Source organism: Scyliorhinus canicula, chromosome 11, assembly GCF_902713615.1.
Source record: "Scyliorhinus canicula chromosome 11, sScyCan1.1, whole genome shotgun sequence".
Taxonomy (NCBI): domain Eukaryota; kingdom Metazoa; phylum Chordata; class Chondrichthyes; order Carcharhiniformes; family Scyliorhinidae; genus Scyliorhinus; species Scyliorhinus canicula.
Genome location: NC_052156.1, coordinates 145809556 through 145826795, shown reverse-complemented (window position 1 = coordinate 145826795; position 17240 = coordinate 145809556). Strand labels below are relative to the sequence as shown.

The window sequence follows — 17240 nt, the reverse complement described above, 5'->3', positions numbered from 1 at the left end:
CCTGTATATAGCCTTGTACACATGTCTTCGCATCTCACATGTAGCTAGGTACATTCTCCACACACCCACACTATTTATTAGCACATGCCTAGATCAACATTTATAAAAGGGGGGATGTCATAATATATACCAATATATCATGGTGCAGACACACACTGATGGACACACACAGGGACCAATCAACATGTACAAACACCGCAGCCAATCACCAATTAGAATACACACACTATAAAGGCAGAGGGCACCACGGTTCCCGCTCATTCTGGGTGCTGCCTCTGAGAGTAACAGGAACTTATTCAGCCCAGCACCGATTCACAACACGTGCTGAGAGAAGCAACTGGTTCAGACAAGGCTTAGGTCTTTAGTTCAAGTTAGCATTATTTAGACCCACAGTCATCGTTTGTTAGTTAGTTAGAAGTAGTTAATAAAATTGAGTTGAACCTTCATCTGTGTTGGAAATGTCTGTTCATCTCACAAGCCAATACATCAGTGATCAGCCTGGTTGAGGGGCACCGTGCCACCCCACCCCCTGCCGATCATCCATCTCCTTTCTTGGGGCCGCCCCCAGCCCCTGTATCACCCTTCCCCTGGCCCACCTCCTGGCAGCCCCCACCTCCGACCTCCTCCATGTTCCCGAACCCAAGTCCCTCCCTCGTCAGCAGATCAACAACCCCCTTCCCCCCTCTAGCAACAATACCCTGTAACCTAACCCCTGCCATAAACTAGCTATATACCATCATTCTTTCTTGTTTCCCTAACTAGTGTGGTAAACCACGTGATTGTGTTGTCTGGACTGTACTGTATCATACAAGCCTGGGCTTCTGTGGTGAATGTAATATATGTTAATATATATATGTTAATTCACACTGTTGTTGTAAGCGCAGTAGCGCTGTCCTACCACTAAGGGGAGTAGCGCTGGGAGCACCTTGGAACTTGTACAGGGCTCCACCCTTGGTTCCGCCCACGACTCCTCCCCCTAGTGCAGCTGTATAAGTACCCGTGTCCAGAGTCAGCCTGGGTCACTACGAGTTAATCAACAGGTAACAGGCTGGCTCTGAAGTAAGTCGCTTAAAGCCTAGATTCACATCGGAAACACGTGTCAGGCAAATTGATGGTTCCATCAATTTAATCGACTTAAGAACAGTAAAGATCAATTATGGAATCGGACCTCAAGCCTGGACGCCTGGAACTCAACCCGCAGGATGCAGAGGCTAAAGAAATCTTCTCCCACTGGATCCGTTGCTTCAAGGCCTACCTGGCCGAAGCGAGCACAGCCGAAACTACAGAGGATCAGAAGCTGAGTCTACTGCACGCGAGGATGAACCATAGAATCTCAACGCAACTAAACTCGGCCAGTTCATATACTGCGGCGCTAGCAGTTCTTGAAAAAATGTATGTAAGGACCATTAATGAAGTTTATGCTCACCGTGTGTTTACGACTCGCCATCAGCGGCCTATGGAATCACTCGCTGAATTCCTAAGGGAACTCAATAACTTGTCCAATGACTGTAATTACCAAGCGGCTGAACACAGGGAATTGGCGGTACGCGATGTTTTTGTAGCGGGCCTCAGGTCTAACTATATGCGGCAACAACTGCTGGAAAAGGGGGCCCAGGACTTAGAAACGACCGTGGAAGCTGCGACCACGATGGAGGTCTCCTTCCACAGCCTTAACTCGCCCCCGACCAGCGACTCCCCCAGGCCTGTGCTACGCGGCCGCCCAGCCACCATGCTGCCCCAGCCAGCCACTATGCTGCCCCAGCAAGTCACTATGCTGCTCCAGCCTGCCATTTCTGTGGCCAGAACCAGCACCCGCAGCAGCACTACACGGCCCGCAACGCGACCTGCAGCAGCTGAGGGCGAAAAGGGCATTACGTAAGATTGTGCTTTGCTAAAAGGGCCCCAGCTTCCAACTCCCCAGCGACTCGCAGTAACCGCTCTCCTCACTCGCAGCCCCGTGGGGCCCGAAACGCTGCGGCCTATGTCACAACTCCGCCCCCTCCAGCCACATGCGATCCATGGGGGCCGCCATCTTGGAAAACCTCCACCACGCGGCCGGCCACGTGCGACTCATGGGGGCCGCCATCTTCGACGCCATCTTCCTCGCCGCCCACCACGTGCGATCCACGGGCCCGATTGGCACCTCTGCGCTCGGACAACTCAGCGGAGGAATTCGAACTAAACTATGAACTCAGAGGGCAGTCATCACGGGGCCACTCCAGCACAGCTGATCGAGCCGCCGACTACCCATAACTCAGCGCAGTCACCCTGGACCAATCACGATCAAAGAATCTACGAAACTCGATGGCAGAGGTCCATATCAACGGGTACAAAACGCCATGCCTCTTCGACTCCGGGAGCACAGAGAGCTTCATACATCCAGACCTGGTAAGACGTTGTTCGCTCCCCGTTTTCCCAGCGCAGCAAACTATCTCGCGCGCTTCAGGCTCCCACTCGGTCCAGATCCAGGGGCGCACTGCCGCGACACTCACAATCCGAGGCGCAAATTACTCGAAGTTTAAACTCTACGTTTTGCCTGAACTCTGCGCGCCACTCTTATTAGGCCTAGATTTCCAATGCAACCTCAAGAGCCTCACACTCAGCTTCGGAGGGCCCCTGCCCCCACTCACGATCTGCAGGCTCGCTATGCTGCGAATTCCCCCCCCCTCTCTTTGCCAATCTCACTAAGGACTGTAAACCTGTAGCCACTCTAGCAGGCGGTATAGCCTGCAGGATAGGGTATTTGTCAGAGCAGAGGTCCGAAGGCTACTCAGTGAGGGGGTTATAGAGGCCAGCAATAGTCCCTGGAGAGCTCAGGTGGTGGTCGTTAAGACCGGGGAAAAATTCCGCATGGTGGTCGACTACAGTCAGACTATAAATAGATTTACGCTCCTCAATGCGTATCCCCTCCCCAGGATTGCAGACATGGTAAACCAGATCGCCCAGTACCGGCTCTTTTCCACGGTGGATCTGAAGTCTGCATACCACCAGCTCCCAATCCACCCGGAGGACCGCCACTACACGGCATTCGAGGCCGATGGCCGCCTCTTCCATTTCCTCCGGGTCCCTTTCGGCGTCACCAATGGGGTCTCGGTGTTCCAACGAGCAATGGACCGAATGGTGGACCAGTACGGGCTGCAGGCCATGATTTCATACTTGGACAATGTCACCATCTGCGGCTATGACCAGCAGGACCACGACGCCAACTTCCACCGTTTTCTCCAGACGGCACAGAAACTGAATCTCACGTACAACAAGGAGAAATGTGTTTTCAGCACATCCAGACTAGCCATCCTCGGCTATGTCATGGAAAACGGAGTCCTGGGCCCCGACCTGGACCGTATGTGCCCCCTCTAAGAACTCCCTCCCCCTCATTGTCCAAAGGTCCTCAAACGGTGCTTGGGATTTTTTTCCTACTACGCCCAGTGGGTCCCTCAATATGTGGACAAAGCCCGCCCACTCTTTAGGACTATAGGATTTTCCCTGTCAGCTGAGGCACGCCAGGCCTTCGACGGCATCAAGGACATCGCCAAAGCGGCCATGCGGGCGGTCGATGAATCCACCCCATTTCAGGTAGAGAACAACGCCTCAGAGGTAGCTCTTGCAGCCACGTTAAATCAGGCAGGGAGACCAGTTGCATTTTTCTCCCGTACCCTCTCCGCTTCAGGACTCCGACACTCTTCAGTCGAGAAAGAAGCACAAGCCATTGTGGAGGCTATCCGTCACTTGAGGCACTACCTCACAGGTAGGAGGTTCACCCTCATCACCGACCAAAGATCGGTTGCCTTCATGTTCGGCTACTCGCAAAGGGGCAAAATAAAAAACGATAAAATTCTGAGGTGGAGGATCGAACTCTCCACCTACAATTACGATATCAAATATCGACCCGGGAAGCTCAATGAGCCTCCGGATGCCTTATCCCGCAGGACATGCGCCAGCGCGCAGATCGACCGATTAAAAAGCATCCACAATGACCTCTGCCACCCAGGGGTTACCCGGCTCGCCCACTATATCAGAGCTCGAAACCTGCCTTTCTCCAACGAGGAGGTAAAAGCGGTCACCAGGGACTGCCCGATCTGTGCGGAGTGCAAACCGCACTTCTATAGACCAGACAGGGCCCACCTGGTCAAGGCTTCTAGGCCCTTTGAACGCCTCGTGATTGATTTCAAAGGGCCACTCTCCTCAACTAACAAGAACGTTTACTTCTTAAACGTCGTAGACGTGTTCTCCCGTTTTCCATTCGCTATCCCGTCCCCCGACATGACCTCCCACACAGTTATTAGGGCCCTGCGTAGCATCTTCACCTTGTTTGGTTTCCCCAGCTACGTACACAGCGACCGGGGTTCATCCTTTGTGAGCGACGAGCTGCGTCAGTACCTGCTCGAAAAGGGCATTGCCGCGAGCAGGACTACCGGCTACAACCCCAGGGGTAACGGGCAGGTGGAAAAGGAGAACACGACGGTCTGGAAGACCGTCCTACTGCCCCTCTGGTCTAGAAAGCTCCAAGTCTCCCAGTGGCAGGAGGCCCTCCCAGACGCGCTCCACGCTATTAGGTCCCTTTTGTGTGCGGCGACCAACCAGACCCCTCACGAGAGGCTATTCATTTTTTCCAGGGGCACTACCACGGGAGTCTTCGTTCCGGCATGGCTGAGGACACCGGGGCCCGGACTCCCGAGGAAACACGTCAGGGCGCACAAAACCGACCCCCTTGTTGAGAAGGTGCGCCTGCTCCACTCCAACCCCCAGTACACATTTGCCGAGTTCCCTGACGGCCGACAGGACACAGTATCCCTCCGGGATCTGGCACCCGCCGGATCCAGCCACAGAAGGATCTCTCACCCTACACCCCATTATACCGCCCCCTCGCGCTCCCGAGCCCACGAGCTTGCTCCACCAGTTCCGCGCCGGCCAGCCCCCAGCGCCCCCAGTCCCCGGTCGAACCAGGGGAGTATGAAGCTCGGATAGAACCCTCTCTGGAGTCCCCCATCGTACCCCAGCGCACAACACCCATCCAGGCACCGCAAGAGGCTGCAACCCCGGTGCTCTGCAGATCACAGTGGACAATTCGACTGCCGGACAGACTGACTTTATAGACTAGACCACCACCCCCGCCGGACTTGATTATTTTGAAGGGGGTGAATGTGGTGAATGTAATATATATGTTAATTTACACTGTTGTTGTAAGCCGAGTATCCCTGTCCTACCACTAGGGGGAGTAGCGCTGGGAGCACCTAGGAACTTGTACTAGGCTCCACCCTTTGTTCTGCCTACGACACCTCCCCCTAGTGCAGCTGTATAAGTACCCGTGTCCAGAGTCAGCCTGGGTCACTACGAGTTAATCGACAGGTAACAGGTTGGCTCTGAAGTAAGTCGATTAAAGCCTAGATTCACATCGGAAACATGTGTCAGGTGAATTGATGGTTCCATCAGCTTGTCCAGGTTGGCTCCGCCTGTGGCTCCTCCCCTCGGGGCTTCTATATAAAAGTGGCAAGTCTCCGCCTCCAGCCCCAGTTCGGGTCCAGAGGCTGGAGGCTTGCTGCTTCGTGTATTAAAGCCTCAGTTAACTTTATCAACTCGTCGTGTACTTTGATGGTGTATCAACTAGCTATGTTGTCTATTATTAAATGCTGTTATTTATACTAGTTTGGAAGGTTGACTTCCGGTCGGCGAGCGAAGCGGTGGCAGGGAGATGGGCTCCCGCAAGCGGCAGAGAGCAGGGAAGGGACCCCCCGGGCAGGCCGGTCGGTGGAGGAGCATCGGCGGCAGCGGCGGCGGCAGCGGGGCTCGGCGGCAGCGGCGGCGGCAGCGGGGCTCGGCGGCAGCGGCGGCGGCATCGGGGCTTGGCGGCAGCGGTGGCAGCAGCGGCGGCGGCAGCGGGGCTCGGCGGCAGCGGTGGCAGCAGCGGCGGTGACAGCGGGGCTTGGCGGCAGCGGCGGCGGCATCGGGGCTCGGCGGCAGTGGCGGCGGCGGCGGTGACAGCGGGGCTCGGCGGCAGCGGTGGCAGCAGCGGCGGTGACAGCGGGGCTCGGCGGCAGCGGTGGCAGCAGCGGCGGTGACAGCGGGGCTTGGCGGCAGCGGCGGCGGCAGCGGCGGTGACAGCGGGGCTTGGCGGCAGCGGCGGCGGCAGCGGGGCTCGGCGGCAGCGGGGCTTGGCGGCAGCGGCGGTGACAGCGGGGCTTGGCGGCAGCGGTGGCAGCAGCGGCGGCGGCATCGGGGCTTGGCGGCAGCGGTGGCAGCAGCGGCGGCGGCATCGGGGCTCGGCGGCAGTGGCGGCGGCGGCGGTGACAGCGGGGCTCGGCGGCAGCGGTGGCAGCAGCGCCGGTGACAGCGGGGCTCGGCGGCAGCGGCGGCGGCAGCGGCGGTGACAGCGGGGCTTGGCGGCAGCGGCGGCGGCAGCGGGGCTCGGCGGCAGCGGGGCTTGGCGGCAGCGGCGGTGACAGCGGGGCCTGGCGGCAGCGGTGGCAGCAGCGGCGGCGGCATCGGGGCTTGGCGGCAGCGGTGGCAGCAGCGGCGGCGGCAGCGGGGCTCGGCGGCAGCGGTGGCAGCAGCGGCGGTGACAGCGGGGCTTGGCGGCAGCGGCGGCGGCATCGGGGCTCGGCGGCAGTGGCGGCGGCGGCGGTGACAGCGGGGCTTGGCGGCAGCGGTGGCAGCAGCGGCGGTGACAGCGGGGCTCGGCGGCAGCGGTGGCAGCAGCGGCGGTGACAGCGGGGCTTGGCGGCAGCGGCGGTGACAGCGGGGCTTGGCGGCAGCGGCGGTGACAGCGGGGCTTGGCGGCAGCGGCGGCGGCAGCGGGGCTTGGCGGCAGCGGGGCTTGGCGGCAGCGGCGGTGGCAGCGGGGCTCGGCGGCAGCGGGGCTTGGCGGCTGCGGCGGTGACAGCGGGGCTTGGCGGCAGCGGCGGCGGCAGCGGGGCTCGGCGGCAGCGGCGGCGGCAGCGGGGCTCGGCGGCAGCGGCGGCGGCAGCGGGGCTCGGCGGCAGCGGCGGTGGCAGCGGGGCTCGGCGGCAGCGGCGGCGGCAGCGGGGCTCGGCGGCAGCGGCGGCGGCAGCGGGGCTCGGTGGCAGCGGCGGCGGCAGCGGTGGCGGCAGTGGGGCTTGGCGGCAGCGGTGGCGGCAGCGGGGCTCGGCGGCAGCGGTGGCGGCAGCGGGGCTTGGCGGCAGCGCCGGCGGCAGAGGGGCTCGGCAGCGGCAGGTCCAACCCGGTCCAAACCCCCCCCCCCCCAACGCAGGCCAGGAGCGGTGCGGGACCGAAGGGGGGGCCAAGCCGGAGGCAGCGACCAGGAGGTCACGGGGTGTGAAGTGCGGCAGCGGGGATCCCCCCCCCAACCGGCAGCAGGGACCCCCCCCCCCAACCGGCAGCGGGGACCCCCCCCAAACCGGCAGCGACCACCACGTGGCAAGAACAAAGGGACTGGGCAAAAGCCTCTCTCCTGGGTGAGTGAGGAGAAAGGAAGGAGGAGATAAAACAAAAAAAAAAGACTTATATTTCTGTTTTTAAAAAAAAAACCCAAAAGAAAACTGGTAAAGGGAAAGGGGGGAGTATATACTATTTTCTCTCTTTATACACTCGCTCCCAGCAAAAGTAAGCCCATCTGAGAGGAGTTGCATAACAGCGGGGAGGAGGAGAGAAAATAATTAAGAAATAAATAAATAAAATAAAGGGGTAAAGGAAAGAAGGGGGGGGGGAAATAAAATTTTTAAAAAATAATAATAATAAATAAAATAAAAATAGGGTGTGGAAAAGGGGGGGAAAGAAAAACAAGGGGAGAAGAAAAGATGAAAGGGAAGGGGGAGAAAAAAATGCCAGAAGGGGGCCAAGAGAAAGGGGGCACCAGAAGTGGACGGGGCAAAGGGCAAGTTAGCTCGGGCGAACGAATCAGCACACGAAGCGGCGGGAAGGATGTATCGCCGCATCAAAAAGAGCTGGACAGACAGGTACCCTCTCCCCTGGGGTTAGAGGGGGGCTGGAATTGGAAGGCAGCCTTGGCCGAGGTGGTGAGGGAGCAGCTGCAGGCAATCAAGGCAGAGTTGAAAGCGGACGGAGAGGCCGCAGTACAGGCAGCAGTGGCCAGGGCCATGTCAGGGGTGCAGCAGGCTCTGACCAGATTGGAGGAGAAAGTGGATGCCCAAGGGGAGAAACTGGCAGCCCATGAGGCAACCATTAAAGAGCTGGAGAAAGCAGCAACCGACATGAGCGACCGGGTCACGGCCCTGGAGAGGGAAGTGGCGAGACTCGGTGCAGCACAGGGGAGCCTGAAGGGCAGGGTAGACGACCAGGAGAACAGTTCGAGAAGGCAAAATGTTAAGATAGTGGGCCTGCCAGAGGGGATCGAGGGCAGAAACCCCACAACATTCGTGGCTGCGGTGCTGGGCTCCTTAGTGGGGGGGGGGACACCTTTCCCACCCCACCGGAAATGGACAGAGCTCATCGGTCACTGCGCCCGAAGCCCAAGGAAGGGGAACAACCGAGAGCAGTCATAGCCAAACTGCACCGGTACCGGGATAGGGAGACAATCCTGCGCTGGGCCAAGGAAAATAGAGCCTGCAAATGGAAAGGGCACGCCATCCGAGTCTACGAGGATCTTGGAGCGGACATAACTAAGAGACGGGCTGAGTTCAACAGAGCGAAAGCAGCCCTCTACAAGAGCAAAGTGCGTTTTGGTATGCTGTACCCAGCAAAACTCTGGGTCACATACCAAAACAAGGAATATTTCTTTACAGCCCCTGCTGAGGCGAATAGGTTCGTCGAGGAGCACGGGCTGGAAAAACGCCATGGGAGGTAGGGACGAGGGGCCCATGGCAAGGAGAAACGACATGCTGACGGGGGGGTGGGGAGGGGCGAGGCAAAGCCAGCCCCCTACCCCCCGGCAGGAACACCCAGAACAAAAAACAACCCACTGCCCAAGGGACCGCTCCAGATGGGAGGCCAGGCCCCAGTACGAGGGAACGGGAGTATTGGAGAAGGGAGAGGAGAAGCGGGACAGCAACCTCCGAGAGGGGAGCCACTGTGCTAGCAGGAAAGCTAGCGACGGGGGCACGCAACAAAGCAGGGCCGCAGCGCACCCCCAACAGGGGGGAAGGCGCCAGGCAGGTGAGGGGGGGATCACCCATCAAAGTCGGGAGAGCAAATGGGGACAGGAATAGGGGATAGAGGGGCAAAGGAGGGGTATACAGGGGAGGGGGGAAAAGGGAGAGAGCGGGGGGGGGGCACTCGGGGTGCGAGAGACCAGGGAGGGGAAACGCAGGGACAAAGGGACAAAAGAGGCCAGAAAAGGACCAGGGCCACAAAGTGCCACAACCAAGGGCTCGAAACAGGGAACCGCTGCAAGCACCCACCCAGTACGGTCTGTGAGCGAAGGGGCCCCCCGGAGTGCAGGGGACTACCCGCGTGGCGGACACACAGTGGACGGCCATGGCGGGTGCCCCCGGGACAAGGGGAAACCCCGGAGCGCAGAGACCCAACCGCATGGGGAGAGCAGTGATAGCGGCCATCCTGGACGGCCCCCTAACAAAGGGAAACCCCGGAGGGCAGGGGCTCGTCCACCAGACAAATATGGTTAATCCCACAGGAACGAGGGGGCAGAAGCCCCCCACCAGGATAGTCACCTGGAACGTAAGGGGACTTAACGGCCCAGTGAAGAGATCTAGAGTCCTCACCCACCTCAGAAACATGAGGGCCGACATAGTCTTCCTCCAAGAGACGCACCTGAGGGAGCAGGACCAACTGCGGGTAAGAAAGGGCTGGGTGGGACAAACCTATCATTCCTGTTACGGGACAAGGGCCAGGGGGGTGGCGATCCTGATTGGCAAGAGGACAATGTTTAGGGCGACAAAGACGGTTACAGACCCAGGGGGGCGGTATGTCATGGTCAGCGGGGCCCTGGATGGGCCGCCGGTAGTTCTAGTCAACGTGAACGCGCCCAACTGGGACGACACGAGCTTCATCCAAAAGACCATGGCAGAAATCCCGGACATAGCGACGCACCGACTAATCATATGGGGGGGGACTTCAACTGTGTACAGGATCCAAAGACGGACAGATCAAACCCCAGAACGGGGAAAACCTCAAACATGGCAAGGGAACTCAGTCACTATATGGAGCAGATGGGAGCAGTGGACCCCTGGAGATTCGCCCACCCGGGGGAGAAAGAATTCTCTTTCTTCTCCCCAGTACACAACGTGTACACCAGAATTGACTTCTTTGTGGTGGGGAAAACGGTGCTTCCAGGGATAGACAAGGTGGAATACTCCGCAATTGTGATATCAGACCACGCCCCACACTACACACTTCTGTGCTGTACTGTTCTATCTATCTCTACATGGACGTGCGGCTGGAGACGGGAAGGGCCCAGCGCCCCACATGGAGGCTGGACGGTGCCTTACTAGCTGACAAGGCCTTCAGCGAAAGGATAGCGTGGGCCATAGCGGAATACACGGAGAACAACCAAAACGGGGAGGTCTCACCCTCCACGTTCTGGGAAGCGCTTAAGGCCGTACTAAGAGGGGAAATCATTGCCTACAAAGCGCAAAGAGATAGGGAGGAAAGGGTGGCTAGGCAGAAGCTGGTCGACTCCATACTGGAGGTAGACCGTAAATACTCCGAGGCCCCGACCGTAGAGCTCCTGGCGGAGAGGAAAGAATTACAAAGGAACTTTGACCTGCTCTCCACCAGGAAAGCAGTACACCAACTCCGCCAGGCACGCGGGGCCCTGTACGAACACGGAGACAAAGCCAGCCACCTGTTGGCACACCAGCTGAGAAAGCAGGCAGCCAGCAGAGAAATTGCGCAAATCAGAGGTACCAGAGGCACGTGGGAAACAGAACCAGAGAGGATTAACGAAACCTTCAAGGCCTTCTACCAAGAGCTGTACACCTCAGAGCCCCCAACGGGGAAGGCTGGGATGAACCGGTTTCTTGATGGACTGGACATACCAGTCGTGGGAGAGGGCAGAAAACGGGACCTGGAAGCACCACTAGCACTGGGAGAGATCATGGACAGTGTCAGCTCCATGCAGACGGGGAAGGTGCCGTGGCCGGACAGATTCCCGGCGTACTTCTACAAAAAATTCGCAACAGCGCTGGCCCCGCACCTGCGGGAGATGTTCATAGACTCGCTAGCTAGGGGCACACTGCCACCCACGTTAGCACAGGCCTCAATCTCGCTGATACCTAAGAAAGACAAAGACCCAACGGAATGTGGGTCATACAGACCCATATCTCTGCTGAACGCAGATGCCAAAATCCTAGCCAAAGGGCTAGAAGACTGTGTACCTGAGGTGGTCACAGAGGACCAGACGGGCTTCGTCAAAGGTAGACAGCTTACCGCGAACATCAGGCGCCTGCTGAACGTGATAATGACCCCCTCCGGGGAGAGAACACAAGAGGTGATCGTCTCCCTGGACGCAGAAAAGGCCTTCGACAGAGTCGAATGGAAATACCTCATAGAGGTACTGGAGCGGTTCGGGCTTGGAACAGGGTTCACCGCTTGGGTAAAGCTCCTATACAACGCTCCCATGGCGAGTGTACGGACCAACAATACCAACTCCCAATACTTCCAGCTGCACAGGGGCACCAGACAAGGATGCCCACTGTCCCCGCTGCTGTTCGCACTAGCAATCGAACCGCTAGCAATCGTGCTCAGGGCAGCAAAAAATTGGAGGGGGATCCGAAGGGGAGGTAGAGAGCACAGAGTCTCACTCTATGCGGATGATCTGCTCCTCTATATCTCGGACCCACAAAGCAGCATGGACGGAATAATCGCGCTCCTGAAAGAGTTTGGAGCCTTCTCGGGCTACAAACTCAACATGAGCAAAAGTGAGATCTTCCCAGTACACCCGCAAGGGGGGGGGGGGGGCAGCACTAAAGGGGCTGCCGTTCAAACAAGCCCAAAATAAATTCCGCTACCTAGGGATCCAAATAGCCCATGACTGGAAAGGGATCCACAAATGGAACCTCACCAGCCTGACGGAAGAAGTTAAAAAGGACCTGCAAAGATGGAACACACTCCCGCTCTCCCTCGCGGGGAGAGTCCAGACGATCAAAATGAACGTACTGCCCAGGTTCCTCTTCCTGTTTAGATCCATTCCGATCTACATCCCCAAGGCCTTTTTCAAAGCGCTGGACAAACATATCATGGCGTTCGTATGGGGGGGTAAAAATGCTAGGATCCCAAAGAAGGTCATACAAAAAACAAAATCCAGGGGGGGGCTAGCCCTCCCGAATCTACAATTCTACCACTGGGCGGCAACAGCCGAGCGAGTAAGGGGATGGATCCAGGAGCCAGAAGCCGAGTGGGTGCGTGCGGAGGAGGCCTCCTGCATGGAAACCTCCCTCCGGGCCCTCGCCACGGCAGCACTCCCATCCCCACCCAAAAAACACTCCACCAGCCCAGTGGTGACAGCCACCCTCCAATCCTGGAACCAACTGCGGCAGCAATTTGGCCTGTACAAAATGTCGGACAAGGCTCCCATCTGCAACAACCATAGGTTCAAACCAGCACTGACTGACGCCACGTTCAAAAGGTGGAGGCAGGACGGGGGGACACTGACAGTCAGGGACCTATACACGGACGACAGGATCGCAACACTGGACGAACTGACAGAGAAATTTCAGCTAGCTGGGGGGAACGAGCTACGGTACCTGCAGCTCAAAAACTTCCTACGAAAGGAGACAAGGACGTACCCACAACCGCCACGACAGACACTATTGGAAGACCTACTGGACGCAAGTATCCTAGAGAAAGGGAACTGTAGTGACATGTATGACCGACTGGTAGATAGGGACGACACCGTACTGGACGCAACAAGAAGGAAATGGGAGGACGACCTGGGGATGGAGATAGGGTGGGGACTCTGGAGCGAAGCACTGCATAGGGTCAACTCCACCTCCACGTGCGCAAGGCTCAGCCTGACGCAACTAAAAGTGGTACATAGAGCCCACTTAACGAGAAACCGTATGAGTAGGTTCTTCCCGGAGGTGGAGGACAGATGTGAACGGTGCCAAAGAGGCCCGGCCAACCACGCCCACATGTTCTGGTCTTGCCCCAGACTTGTGGAGTACTGGACAGCCTTCTTCGAGGCTATGTCCAAAGTGGTGGGGGTGAGGGTGGAGCCATGCCCGATAGTGGCGGTCTTCGGGGTTTCAGACCAGCCAGATCTATTCCTGGGGAGGAGGGCGGACGCCCTTGCCTTTGCCTCCCTGATCGCCCGCCGTAGAATCCTGTTTGGCTGGCGGTCAGCAGCACCGCCCAGAGCTGCAGACTGGCTGTCCGACCTCTCGGAATCTCTCCAAATGGAGAAAATCAAATTCGCCATCCGAGGGTCGGACGACGGCTTCCACAGAACGTGGGAGCCATTCATGCAACTGTTCCGGGACCTGTTTGTGGCCAACGTACATGAGGAAGAATAGTCGGGTGGCCAAGAACCAGGGGAAAATGGACGGGAATCGGGGGAAGGTAGCCGGGGGGGGGGTTTATGGGCTCAGTATGGGGATTTGATGGCAAGCCAAGGCCCAAAACCAAACTATAAATAAATGCCTATAAACATGTGCCTCGGCCATATTGGGGAATGTAAAATATGTATGCTGGCTAAAGGGGGCGGCCACAATTGTTGTTATGAAGATGCTTACCTGTAAATATTCATGTTAAATTTTTGTGTTTTCCTTTTTTTTTCTCTCTCTCTAATAATTTGTAATTTGTCATATATAAAATATGAAAACTCAATAAAAAACATTTATTAAAAAAATTTATACTAGTTTGCAACTCAACCCAGCTAATGATTGTTCAGGAATGTGACTACTTCAGCTAAAAGCCATTTTGAGGCTTTAGCATGGCTAGCTCAGCTAACAGCCATTTTGCCTTGTTTCTGATATTAGTAATTCTTAGGTTATAAAATCAAAAGCATTGTTTTTATACTATCTATACCTACAAATTGCCTCTCATTCAGGCATCTAAGCCTATAGATACCTTTTGTCTAAAAACCTTCTTTCTAAATCTGACTTCAACAGGCGCATTGCCAAAACCTGGCTCCAGGCAGCCATCTTGCCTCCATGCACTGCAAGAAACAGTTTGACATCATTACAAGCAGCGTATCTAAAGTAGATGGAAAAATTAAGTATTTTTGGATTGGTTTGAATGACATGAAGAAGGTAAGGTTTCTTGAATTGTTGTGTCACATTGTTTATGGTGAAAAAAATTATACATTTTCAAATTAGATGATTTTATATTTCCACAGGAGGGGACTTATGTTTGGGTTGATGGATCTCCAACAGATTTTACAAAGTGGCAAAAGAATGAACCCAATAATGCTGGAAATGAGGACTGTGTGTATATTCAAGGAAGTAAGTTGCTGTTTAGTAGTATCTGATAGGTAAATAGCTCCAAGCAAATAGATCAATGGATGAGATTCTAAGTGGACTCCATGTGGTTGTGTTTTAGACTTTGAAAGAGCTCTGCTTCCTGCCCCTCTGACAGTCACCTTCCAGGGAAAACTGTTTCCTGGGGAAAAGTACATGGGTCACATGCTGTGGATAAAGGAACATTCACTGGGAGTGACACTAAAGTTTCTCCTTCTGCTCAATTGTCCGTCTCTGAGGGTTCTGCAGTGATGAGGTCAGACCAAGAGCAGCTTTGTAACTGCTGCACGTTTACTGAGCTGATCCTGGCATGACCCAGGCTGCAGCCGTGCTCCCGGTGAGCAGGACTCCACTCTGTGTTTATACAACATTCCGAGGGAAAAGATTCAACCTTCCTGTATCCAGCTCACCCTTCACTAATGCACCAAACATCCCTACCCCTTTCCACAGGGTTCAATTCCCAGATTGAAGATAATATGACCCAGACAGATATTGGAAAGCTGAATTCTAATTGGTAATGTTCCAATTGTGTGAAGATTGTGCAATGGGGAAGGAGACTGTTTAACGCTGGTGGTGAGGCCGTGCTGTCCACTGTTATTGGTCAGGGTTTAGACAACCCCAAAGTGTATCATGGAGTTCACCTGACCCACAACTTTTAATAGATTGTGGTATGGGGAGCACACGGCCCGCGGTACAGGTGTGGTCCAGCAGAAATGGAAAAGTATTTTCTAAAGCAAAACAATGTTTATTCTATGACCTCAAGTTAACCTTTTTAAAACATACAGTGAACATCTTAGCAACCATCAATTCAAATACAACCCCCAAAGAATACAACACTAAGTAATCCTTAATAACTCCCCAGACAACATCCAGAAGCCAAAAGAAACACCTTTTAACAGAAGCACATTGGGTTTACATTAACTACTGAGAACATTTATAATTCTGAATTCACAAAATGATCAAGAGACAGTCTTTCATGGCAGAGAGATCAACAGTACACCTGCTCCGTCTGGCTTCAGCTCCAACACTGAAAATGAAACTAAAACATAGCCTGCAGCAAACAGCCTAAAACAAAAGTAAAAAGCTGACAGACAGCCCAGCTCCACCCACACTCTGACATCACTGCAGTAATATGAGCAGCCCAACATTTCTTAAAGCAACATTCTCATGATACCACCCACACAGGAGAATCTCACCCAGGGTAAACTCAGCATCTTCACTCAGGAACTGTCCAAAGCCACACTGAATATCATCAGATTTTCAGCTTTCAGTGACTCACACGTTGTTTGAAAATGGCATAACAACAAGAAATATCTCATGTTATTTACAAAGTTATTCATGGTTTAAGATGTGGAGATGCTGGCATTGGACTGGGGTGGGCACAGTAAGAAGTCTTACAACACCAGGTTCAAGACCAACAGGTTTGTTTTGAATCACTAGCTTTCGGAGCACAGCTCCTTCAAAGGAGCTGCGCTCTGAAAGCTAGTGATTTGAAACAAACCTGTTGGACTTTGACCTGGTGTTGTTAGGCTTCTTACCATGGATTAAGAGATGGGGGAAATGAAAAGACCATTAACATTCTCAAAACAGAAAGAATGAGAGCAATCAGCCAATAAGCTGCACACTTCACTGAATTTGATCTTTCTTTCTCCAGAGGGCAAAGCTGGCTGGAATGATGTGCGTTGTGAGCTCCAATATCCTTTTGTTTGCTCCCACAAAGTGCCCTGTGATTAGAGGAATCTGGTGATGCTCCGTGATCCTGTCCAGGACTGGATTCAGTGTTTTGGTTTGTTTGTGACAGTTACTGCCTCTGTGACTGATCAATAATAAATACAATTGCACCATGAGCTGTGTGTTTGATGCTGAGTCTAGTTAATAGCAGCCTTCCTGTCCCACTGTGGCTTCCTACCCACCTCTTCACTCAATACTACATTGGGGAGGAAGACAGCACAGACTTGGATGTTTTTTTAATTCATTCATGTGATGTGAGCATTGCTGGCAAGGCCCAAATGTATTACTCTTTGAGAAAGTGCTGATGGTGAGGCACCTCCTTCAACTGCTGGAGTCCATATGGCGATTGGGAGGGAGTTCTGGGGGTTTTGATCTAGTGACAGTGAAGCAACAAGTATATAGGGCGCGATTCTCCGGACTCACGACGGTTCGGAGAATAGCGGGCGTCGGAAATTTTTACGGCGACGCTGTTCCGACGCCCTCCCGCTATTCTCCGAACCCCGCAAATTGTCGGAGTCGCGTTTCCCGACAAACGCCTCCTTCCCGCCCCTGACACGACCAGAATCGCCACTGAGAGCCCCCCCGCTATTCACCGGCTCGGATGGGCCGAAGTCCCGACGTCATGGCGCCCTGTTTGGACGTCGTGAAACACACCTGCTTTTTAAATTCGTCAACCAGTCGGCCTGGCTGACGACTGCTTGGAGGAGGTCAGGGCACCACTCAGCGCACCGCTCAGCGCACCGTTCAGCGCACCGCTCGAGACTGGCCACAACGGGGAAGGCATCCCTGGGAACAGGAGGGGGTCCAGAACGGGGGGAGTGTGGGGGGACGGAGGGGGCTAGTGGGGGAGACGGAGGGGGCAGTGGGGGGCGAAGGAGGGGGCAGTGGGGGAGACGGAGGGGGCAGTGGGGGAGACGGAGGGGGCAGTAGGGGGCGACGGAGGGGGCAGAGTGGGGAGACGGAGGGGCAGTGGGGGAGACGGAGGGGGCAGTGGGGGAGACGGAGGGGGCCGTGGGGGAGACGGAGGGGGCAGTGGGGGAGACGGGGGGGGCAGTGGGGGAGATGGAGGGGGGAGTGGGGGGGGGCAGTGGGGGAGACGGAGGGGGGAGTGGGGGGGGAGTGGGGGAGACGGGGGGGGGGGGGAGGGGGGGAGACCGGGGG

The 17240-nt window shown here is 55.8% G+C and overlaps 1 protein-coding gene across 2 annotated transcripts in view; it reads left to right on the top strand.

Annotated features, from left to right (window-relative positions):
• Positions 1 to 16195, top strand: part of LOC119973690 (lectin-like) — a 42358-nt gene extending 26163 nt beyond the window's left edge. For both annotated transcript variants that reach the window (XM_038812070.1, XM_038812069.1), the window contains exons 3-5: positions 14001 to 14141; positions 14228 to 14333; positions 16003 to 16195. In XM_038812070.1, the coding sequence (XP_038667998.1) occupies positions 14001 to 14141; positions 14228 to 14333; positions 16003 to 16082 (327 nt within the window). In that variant the 3' untranslated portion in view covers positions 16083 to 16195. The remainder of the gene's footprint in view (positions 1 to 14000; positions 14142 to 14227; positions 14334 to 16002) is intronic.
• Positions 16196 to 17240: the final 1045 nt, after the last annotated feature.